General features: G+C 37.5%; 1 protein-coding gene across 2 annotated transcripts; it reads right to left on the reverse strand.

The window, feature by feature from the left end:
- LOC127417296 (calumenin-B) lies at positions 1-9,426 on the reverse strand. Of its 2 annotated transcripts, XM_051657218.1 has the most exons (7): positions 9,358-9,426; positions 7,996-8,226; positions 5,093-5,286; positions 4,840-5,006; positions 4,571-4,631; positions 4,251-4,450; positions 1-2,788 (listed from the first exon to the last, which is right to left on the reverse strand). In XM_051657218.1, the coding sequence occupies exons 2-7, from the start codon at positions 8,214-8,216 to the stop codon at positions 2,684-2,686; spliced, it is 948 nt and encodes a 315-aa protein (XP_051513178.1). In that variant the 5' UTR covers positions 8,217-8,226; positions 9,358-9,426; the 3' UTR covers positions 1-2,683. The 2 variants fall into 2 exon arrangements, with proteins under 2 accessions (XP_051513178.1, XP_051513177.1); XM_051657217.1 differs by lacking the exon at positions 9,358-9,426 and having other exon boundaries at positions 7,996-9,340.
- Between the last annotated feature and the right edge of the window lie 946 nt (positions 9,427-10,372).

Consider the following 10,372-nt stretch of genomic DNA (forward strand, 5'->3'; position numbering starts at 1 on the left):
TAAATACATTTTATTGAGGAAAAACTCTCAGCTTCAAGACAATATTTACAATACCTGAACACAGCATATTGAATACAGTTCACATTCAATTATAGACAAACATATATACACAAATTATATACTAAAGTCAAGAAAGGAGTTCATTTTCAGTCATGTACGAACAGCAGAGAGAAAAAGGTACGAAAAACATGAAGCAGTTTTACGGTTATGGGCACAAGATAGAAAAAGGCACTTGAGGAAAGGAAAAGGTTTGTGGTTCAGTCCATAAATGACCATTCTAACACTTTATAAAGGTCTAAATGACAGGTTGCAATTGATGGGCCCTTCGAACTGGGGGTGTTTTCATAAATTGCTGATCTATTTATTAGGGACATTATTTGGGATATGCATACAATGATTTACGTTAAAACCAGGTTCTCACCAGGCGTGATGCAACAAGTTAACCTCTTACACTATGCAGGATGTTTGGGCTACCACCTGAAATTTTTCACACTCAAATTTAAAAGCTCCCTGTTCACACATACAGTGGACTAATTTCATAAAAATGGTCTAATTTTACAGATAACCCCCAAAATGTTAAGAAATGGTACAATAATTAATAAATAACATTGTATATGTTTACAATTTTATGATACAATTTTTTTTTGGGAAGAAATCTCTATATGTCTAGTTTAAAAGAATGCTGTTTCAGTTCTATGTCATCTATTTTCAAGCAAAAAGTCTTAATTTATGCCACTGGATGGCAGCAAGTACTAGAATTAGTTTTTTTTCCTCTATCACCTTTCACTGATCTAAAATGTAGGTGATGCTCTAACGCATTTTAGCGCTCAACCATAGACAACAAGTCTTTTTTTGAAGCGCTGAGAGCTTCCACACTGTTTTGTTGCATATCTTGGCTTCTGAGCTGTCTAGAGCTCCCATTGGAAAGCAGAGAATCCCAGCTTTACAATGATGTGTAACATTTCATCTTCTATGATGGGAACCTAATTTGCTGATGATTTGTTTCTCATACTTTTTGTACCCGACTTCATATTTTGTTCAAATTTAGCTACAACCCAAGCAAGCTAACAAACAAGTAAACAAGTAATATCTTTAACTAATTTTAAAGCTAACAACCAAAGGTAAGATTTGATATAAAGTTTGAGGCTATTTGGGGCTTACAGATCAGTGGTCAGCACATAAAAGTGATGTTTGCATTTTATGCCTCACCTAAAAGAAAATTCACTTTGTGATATTTTTGAAAATAATTCAAACTGTGGTATTATGGCAACAATATAAACTGTACAGTCACCTTCCGGAAAATGACTCAATGTGTCTATGTACGTGCTATGTGACGGACTTTTATATTAATTTTAACATTTCTACAACGTAACCTCAAGGTGGGGCCAATTTGCGACATAAATGTTTTCAGGCCTTATTTTGTTATTTATGTAACTAAATGCAAAAGTGATCTCTTCTCTGAAAAGATCAGATTCTAAGCTTTCAAATGATACCACATATGCCTAACTTACTATATGCACCCAGAGACTTCAGTCTTTTAACTGTTAAAATGGCTTGCCATATAGCGCCTCCCCACGCAGTGTTTAAGAGGTTAAGCGAAAAGTAAGGTGTCTGTACACAATGAATGCGAAGCCGCTGACGCAAGACAATCCCAGCCTATCAGACGATATTTGATGTTTAATGTACAGTTATGACAAGCAGGATTTTGGACCAATGAGATTTCATAGTGGGTTGGGCCATCTAGCACAATGCACCAGAAGTAAAAACAAAGCGATCAATAAAGTGTTGACAAAATGTACATGAAAAACAGCTTTTATCGCTTGTAGCGTTATCACACCTGGCCTGGTTAGCACAAGCGCAAGAATAGTTTTAAGAGTGGTTTACACGGATACTACGCTTCTGGCCCATTGTGTTACCCATACCTGTGTGCTGATCTCAGATCAGTTTTTACCTGTCCTTGTAGTATGTACTTACTGTCCACTGGGGATTGAAAAAAAAAAAAAAACTTCCCAGAGTATTTAATTGATCAGCACAATTTCCAGCTTTATCTGATAAACCTTCATTATAATGTCTATGGCATTCTGATCTGTGCATCTGCAGACTCAAGAACCTAATCCTCAATTAGGTCCATTATGATTCAAAGTGCGAGACTCTGAATATAGATGATCTATTACTAATTTATTGTATTTCTAATATCATGCATTCTTAAAATGTACATATAGTGGTTGTAAAACAGCTGATATCACTTAGAAATGTAGTTTACATACAGGTTTTGTTTCTTTATACAAAGTGTTCATATTATGTGCAATATCTCCACTGGTAACTGTAGTGTTGAAATCGTTATTGTTGTGTCGGGTTGCACGACAAGCTATAATGTTGCTTTTTATATGGACACATTTTAGTGCATCATAAACCCAGAATGTGCAATTAGACAAATATCGACACGCTACATAAACAAGCTTCACAAGGCAACCTGAACACTCTTTCATATTTTCAGTGCATATGAAAACACATCGCGATCTGTGAGCGATAACCTATGAAAGACGAAACTGGATTTGATCGATTCGCAGTAGAAAATCTGGAATGTTTGTAAACACACAAACGAACTGTTGTTGAAGTAAGCTTGAAATCATAAAATAAATTATTGTCCATTTTGCACTCTTCAAGTACAAACTTTCCAAAATTAAAACTCGTCATGTCGGACTAGAGCTTCTCCAAAATCAGTTGCTTGGCTCCCGACGAACAAGTCATATTTGTTCACAATTTCCTGCTTCGTGAGACGTCCGTCCTGTCATTAAAAATGACAAAAAGCAATTGTTGGAGCAGCTAACAATTTAAAAACTGTCAACATTAAAAATCATAACAGGCTACACAGTTCTATCAAAGGTAAACAATGTCATTTTAGCATGTTTTTTTTTAGTGTTCTGATTTTTATGAACAATATACATGTCAATAAATAAATAAATTAAATCTAGTCTACTATAAACTTTAGCTTATGTACAAAACTATTAAATTTAAGTTTGAAATGCACTGCATTTACTAGCAAAGACCCCTCAGTGACTTTCTGTAAAGCCTAGTGCACACTACACGACTTCAGCTCGTCTCCTTTGATGTTTTGAGTCTGCTGCTAGAAGTCTCAAATCTCAAGACCAACGTTCGTGTAGTGTGCATACTCCTGTGACACTCCCCAAATAGTCGCAGATGCTACGACAGATTTCAAACCCGCTTGATATCTAGAGATCTGGTCGTCAGTTGTGTGCACTATCCCACGTTAAACGTGAGAAACCGGCACTGAGCCACAGCCAATGAGATATACAGCGAGCGCAAAAGGAGAGCAAGGTATTGGGTAGCAGGAGACAAAAATAATTAGCAAATAAAATAACACATCACCCACCTCTCCCTTCCCGCTGTCTTTGCTATTTCCAGCCTTTGCAAATAAGTGCAAAAACTGGCGCAAGCCAGATATGTTGATATATGTTATCACAAATAAATTGCGCGAGTTTGTGAATTAATTTCGTAATCATAATTTTAAGATGCGTTTTGAGCAAACTGTCTGAAATGGGATGAATCTGTAACAACTGTTTTGACCTTTATCCACTTCAAACACATTCAGACATTGGGTTTGTAATGCCACAGCAGCGGAGCGCTGCCGAAATAAAACAAGAGTTTAAACTTTGCCGGTTACGTGCAGATTTAAAAGGGTCATGACACTAGGAATAATATTTTCCTTGATCTTTGACATACAGTATAAGAGGTCATTGTACTATAAAAACACTGTAAGTTTCAGAACTCAAAACTTCCTCCTTAATAGAAAAATAGCATTTATTTATTGGTGCAAAAAAGCTTTATTGACATTATAAGTGGACCTCAGAGAAGATAATAAAATAAATAAATACAAAATAAAATGCATGTAACATGCACAAGAACTTCACTCGAAACCCAAACGCAAGTGGTCAAAAGAGAAGACCAGGTGTAATGGTGATGTGTCCCATTGTACACATGTGAACGCATAATACCAGGTGTTCACAGGGCCTCAGTCGGGGACGAATGGTCGTGTAGTTGACACACCCAGTCTGCGATCAGTCATGTAGTGTGCGCAGCAGCACGACGGAAAACAAGACTGAAAACAAGTTGTGTAGTGTGCGTTTGGCTTAACGGTTGGGGTTAAGGGTAATGGACATGACTTGTTTGTAATAAGTGTTGAAGGATTATTTTAAAAGCAAAAATGTGGATTATTTAAGTGCTTTTACCCTGTCGGCATCAGATTCATACAGCAGGTGCTTGGCCTCGGCTTCTGCGTGGTCATAGTCGGATGGCAGGATCCAGTCGCGGGTCTCATCTTTATCCATACGACCATCTTTGTTTTTATCCCTGAACTCTGTAAACTGTTTTCTTTCTGTCTTCACCCACTCGGGTTCAGACGCATCTCCATTTTGACTGTACATATCACCTGAAACGCACACACACGGGAAAGAGAAAGACAAATTATTACACGGTCCTGAAAGTTAACAAACAACTGAACTCTGTCCAATCTAACTCTAACGTGTCATGTTGATTTCATTATTCTCACCAATATATTCATTCAAGTCAATGAGACCATCTCCATTTTTATCAATGTCTTCCATGGTCTCCTGAAGATCAAAAACAGAAAAAAAAATGTGAGCACTGTATTGATCCAGAATAGAAAGACGGTACACTTTGAATGTGCATATCTGCTGAAAATCTGTTTCGTCAACTTCTAGAAGCACACTCGCATTTCAATTGCAGCAATGATGTGGAACAGTAATGATATGGAAAAGTTGCAGGACGAAAACAGAATAAATAATAAGCATTCTGCACCAGCACTACAATATCCTTCATGTAGTCAAACTCCTCTGGATGCAGAAACGCTGTAAACTCTTCCTTATTGGCCCTCATATCGCCATCTTGGTCAGCCATCTTGAAACGGCGTTCATCTCGGGCCATCATCTGCCTGTAGTTAAATCCGTCCTCTGGGTCGGCTTCATCTGAACACACGTACACATTATCATTAGTCTGGATTTGTAGCTTGACGCACAGACATTTGATTCATCACTGAACGTATTAAACGCACCGAGGATGTAACCGTAGGTGGCGTTCTTGTATTCGTCCCAGGAAACATAGGCGTCTGAGTTGAGATCATGAGCCTGCCACTGACGGTCCACGTCATCATAGATCCAGCGTTTCTGAGCGTGTTTAATCCACCGTTTCATCTCATCAATGGTGACAAAGCCATCGTGATCCTCGTCAATCTTTTCTACAATCTTACTGTGGATTGAGAAAGAAGATCTTCATACGGTGACCAGATTTGTCCAATATTTAGTATTACATTTAGCTTTCTTGCTACAAATAAACGTTTGTAAACTGACATCGATGGAAATTGTGCCTTTTTATCATGCAAAAACTAGCAGCAACGTGATATGTAGCTTTAAGGTCTTTTCACACCAAAAGCAAATCTTCACCGTGATTTCCATCGAAACATTGAATTGCCATTCACAACTGGAGTGAACATTCGCGGCCGACAAAGCGAAGCTTTTTATACGGTGTGTGTGCTGATTTTTTTTCTTCGTCGCCGATGAAATGCCCTGACCAATAAAATATGAGCTTTTGATCACGTGTCAGGAGCTGCTGCAGTTACTAAAACCAGAGCAACAGGTGGCGCTCAAGCACAGAAAGCTGTTTTGACCACCGACATTAAATGCTGAAGGAACTCGAGGAAGAAATCCTAAACCAGCAGGGAGGATGTGTGTTTCATTTGCATTAAATGCCTTAAAAATTGAAAAAGAAAGACAATTCTTAAATAGCTTCTCTTAACAAGTAAATGATATTGATGCATCACTGCCTTGCATCCCCTTTAACCTCGTGTGATCACACATCCACATGCGTGGACGTTGTATTTTGGCTTTGCTATACGCAAAGCATAATTTACTGACTGAATACTGCACACAACACTCTAGACTGTCATTTAAGGGTTAAACTTCTGATGCACCGAGTTACGTGGCGTCAAGTGCTTCTACAGGCGCAGCGCCAAAAAAAGTGCCTCTGGTAAGAAACATCTTTAAGTTTTTTGATTGAAACCTGTTTGGTTGTAAAGAGTAGCGTCTCTAGTTTCATTTGATATGCCGCTTTAAAACAAATTATTCATTTTTCGCACGTCAGCGCGCTGATAAACATGATGTCCACATATGTGGACTTTGGGACACTGTTTCCTCAAAAGTAAAAAAAACAAACAAAAAAAACATGTTAGTTATTTTGAATAACTTTCAACATTAACACATCTGTGGGTCATTTAGCTTAATTTTTAAATAAATGGTGTTATATTTTATCATTGTACAATATGGTTCTATTCATTAACATTAGTAAATGCATTCTTTTTTTATTTTAATTTTTCTTCTCCCAATTTTTGGAATGCCCAATTCCCAGTGCGCTTTTAAGTCCTTGTGGTCGCACTGTGATTCGCCTCAGTCTGGGTGGCAGAGGACGAATCCCAGTTGCGTCTGATACCGTCAATCCGCGCATCTTATCACGTGGCTTGTTGTGCGTGTTGCCACGGAGACATAGCGCGTGTGGAGGTTTCACAGCATCCACCACAACATCCACGCTCAACTCACCATGCGCCCCACCGAGAACGAACCACATTATAGCAACCACGAGGAGGTTACCCCATGTGACTCTACCCTCCCTAGCAACCAGGCCAATTTGGTTGCTTAGGAGACCTGGCTGGAGTCACTCAGCACGCCCTGGGATTCGAACTAGCGAACTCCAGGGGTGGTAGCCAGCGTATTTTACCACTGAGCTACCCAGGCCCCCTGTAGTAAATGCATTCTTATATATTCACTGTGCATTATCACATTGAGAATAAAAGTATTCATGCAAAAGCTGGAAAATATTGCTTTCAGTGGCTTTATATGGCGTTAGGATGAAAATAAGGAGCATTTCGAACTGTTCTGAGACCAGTGTAGACAGACAGCACACTGGAGGTTAAGTCACTCACTAAATAGGGAGCAAGGGTGCATCCTATAGCTTTCTATGCAGTTAAGTGCATTCACTCCTGAAGTCCGATCAAAAGTTCAGTTTCAGGCTGCAGATGAAGTTTGGACCACTAAACATGTTTGGCAGACATGGGACAATGATAATCAGTACATAGATTCAGAATTTATAATGCAAAATTTTATTTTAACTCGGTTGGCAGTGATTGGATGATACTGGCTATTACTTTTAATCAGAATTATTAATTCAGCTTTATAGAAAATCAGCTGTAATGTATATAACGTCTCAAAAACATGAATAACCAACACTCCTGGACACATATTAAACTATATAAAACGTGGTGGTGTCCCCACAAAATGATGTATTCGTTATAGCTGTGCAATCATTTACAGTCATTGACAACAGCTACGTTTTAAAGCATCTAAAAATGGGTCAGACTGAAGATGGGATTTTTGTTTTATTGTGCGCATTATATAGACTCTTGGAGCGTTTAATTCGTAACATACAGGATTTTGAACAAATGTATAACAGAGTAAATAGATGATATAGTAGATAAACATGGCATATGGCAATAATATAAAATCAAACATTTGTTTCAACAGTCATTATGAGTCTGCACTATGCAGTGATTTTAAACAAATGTGCTTAACACATTATATATGCAGTATGCGTGGCAGTGGCATATAATCAGTATTGTTCCAAATGATAACATGCCTAAACTTTTAATAACACGACTCTTTCTAATAACCCCTAAGACTGTGTATACATGATGTTTTATACAACAGCGATCATTTGCGTTGCTTTCTATGTGAAAGCGGCCATTCGTCGGCAATTCGCTTTGCATAATCGCATCGCCTCCGGTGTGAAAAGGCCTTTACAGCTGATGTTAAAATCCTTTCTTCTATCTCACCGTAACGTGTAAACACAACTAAAAGTAAGTAAGCCATTCGCTGGTTGCCATCAAAACATTACTAGGTGTGTTTTTACCCCAGTCTCTCGCTGCTTTCCTCTGGAGTGAGCTGGTCAAAGGTCTTCGCCTCCTCTTGTCCAAGAAAAGCCTCGTGGTCGTAGTCGAAGTTCTCCTCATCATCATGCTCCTTGTTACTGAGGGGGGCATCGTGATGGACGCGGTCCTTCTTCTCCATGGGTTTGCTGGAGGACTGAAGAACACAGAAGACGATGCAAACCAAGAGCGGCCACAGGTCCATCTTCTTTACGCTGTGAAACACAGAGAATCCCAGAGAGTAACTGGTATAAGCGCACAGACTAAGTTTAATGCTGTAATAAATATATATGGTTTTCTGATGGTCCGATAATGATAAATCTATATTGAAACTGTAGTGTTCCTTCAGTTCCTGTCTTATATAGAACATAAACGTAGGAATGCTTATAACCCCAAACTCTATTTCACCCAGTGTTGGGTAAGTTACTCTAAAAAAGTAATTAATTACTCACTACTTATTACATCTTCTACAGTGTAATTAGATTACTGTACTAATTACACTGTCTGAAAAGAACTGCATTACTAATTACTATCTAAATCCCTGATCAACCTTGACCAGATGAAAAATACAAGGATAAACATGAAACTCTTCTTTTAATTCTTTCAAATAAATCATATAAAATCTAATAAATTATTCATGAACTGGCCATAGAATTTAAGGGGGCGGCGTTAAATTTATTAAAAAAATTATATTTTAACATTAGACGTTAAATTTCGATTTTAAATTAACTATTCTTTTATATAGAATTATTCTAGAGTCTATACAGTATTTAATGCATTTAAATCAGAAGTAACTGTCATTAAATTACTGAAAAATTAAGAGTAATCCCTTACTTTACTTTTTTTTCAATGAAAAAGTAATTTAATTACAGTAATTAATTACTTAGTAATGCATTACACCCAACACTGATTTCACCTGATGGAATGGTAATACCTGTAAATAAAATATATTTATATTGATATCAATATTTCACAGTTCAAACTGTTTGAATGTTATAATATTTATGTCATTATCCTTACTAAAAATGGCGCAGTGATAACAGATGGTAATACTTTGGTATTTTAATGTATATAATTGTAGTGAATGATAACCACATTAGTAATAAAATGGTGCTCCAATGTACTTGGTAATAGATAATGCTACCAAGTGTTATTAACGTTGCTATAAAGTGTTACCAAAGAAATGGTATTATATCATAATAATTCATACATTTTAACTCACTGGAAACCACACAACGCCAATTGCAAACTCATTCGGCTCTTACATAACATAAACGAAACAGTGAGGCATAAAAGTGCACTGTAGAGATTAAAAAAATTTCATGCTTTATTACAACTTCACATACCGATTCCTCCAGCGTTTCACAGCGCCCGGTCTGTCTCAGGATCTCCGGATGATCCGCTACAGTTTGAGACCCCGCTCAGCCGGCCAATCAGATTTGAGATAGAACCCTGGTCTCCATCAACGGACCAATCAGATTTGAGATAGAACCCTGGTCTCCATCAACGGACTAATCAGATTTGACATAGAACCCTGGTCTCCATCAACGAACCAATCAGATTTGAGATAGAACATCAACGGACCAATCAGTTTTGAGATAGAACACCGGCCTCGCTTAACGATCCAATCAGATTGGAGATTCCGCTCAGGGGCCGCCCTTGCTGACGCAGCCTTTGCCGCTTTACGATTGGTCCACTTCTATCCAAACGTGTTTATGTCATTGGTTTAGAACTGCCACGTCCTCAAAGCTACTACATGCAAACATAACATATACATTTAATTAATTTTTTTTTTTTTTTTTTATTCAGTCCACTTGCAGATTTCAAGCTTTCTGAATTCAAACAACGGATTTTGTTTTGCTTTTTGAAATCTTGAAAGCAATTTTTATTTTTTTTATATGAATTCACAAGCATAAAATGTCCCAATTCCCTAAAAAATATTTAAATAGGTGCTACGAAATATTACACCTGTCTCTGTGACAGCACTAGTCTCTAAACAGTGAAAAAAAGAAAAAGGACAAGGGCCATGGTCAGTTTGACGATTGTCAATACACGCCAAGTTTGAGAACGCTATTTTGCGACTGTTGTTTTTTTGCCAAATGACTCCAGTGTTTAAATCAATGTCTTCAGAAGCGATATAATAGGTGTAGGTGAGAAACAGAACAATATCTATGTCCTTTTTTTAACTCTAAATCTCCACTTTCACTTTTACATCAGAAAGTGAAAGTTAAAGTGGAGATTTAGAGTAAAACAGCACTTAAATATTGTTCTTTTTCTCACTCGCACCTATTATATCGCTTCTGAAGACATGGAATTCAACACTGAAAAAAAGAATCTATAAAAATTGTGTGAAAATATTTT

Source organism: Myxocyprinus asiaticus, chromosome 26 (genome assembly GCF_019703515.2).
Source record: "Myxocyprinus asiaticus isolate MX2 ecotype Aquarium Trade chromosome 26, UBuf_Myxa_2, whole genome shotgun sequence".
NCBI lineage: Eukaryota > Metazoa > Chordata > Actinopteri > Cypriniformes > Catostomidae > Myxocyprinus > Myxocyprinus asiaticus.

What these genes read in the sequence shown, in the direction of transcription:
- LOC127417296 (XM_051657217.1), bottom strand. Translation starts at nt 8,381, where the DNA reads ATGTTCTATATAAGACAGGAACTGAAGGAACACTACAGTTTCAATATA. An exon ending in GAAAGCAGCGAGAGACTGGG is followed by an intron (nt 5,287 to 7,995) that starts GTAAAAACACAC and finishes CTCAATCCACAG; the next exon opens with TAAGATTGTAGAAAAGATTG. An exon ending in TGACTTGAATGAATATATTG is followed by an intron (nt 4,451 to 4,570) that starts GTGAGAATAATG and finishes TGTGCGTTTCAG; the next exon opens with GTGATATGTACAGTCAAAAT.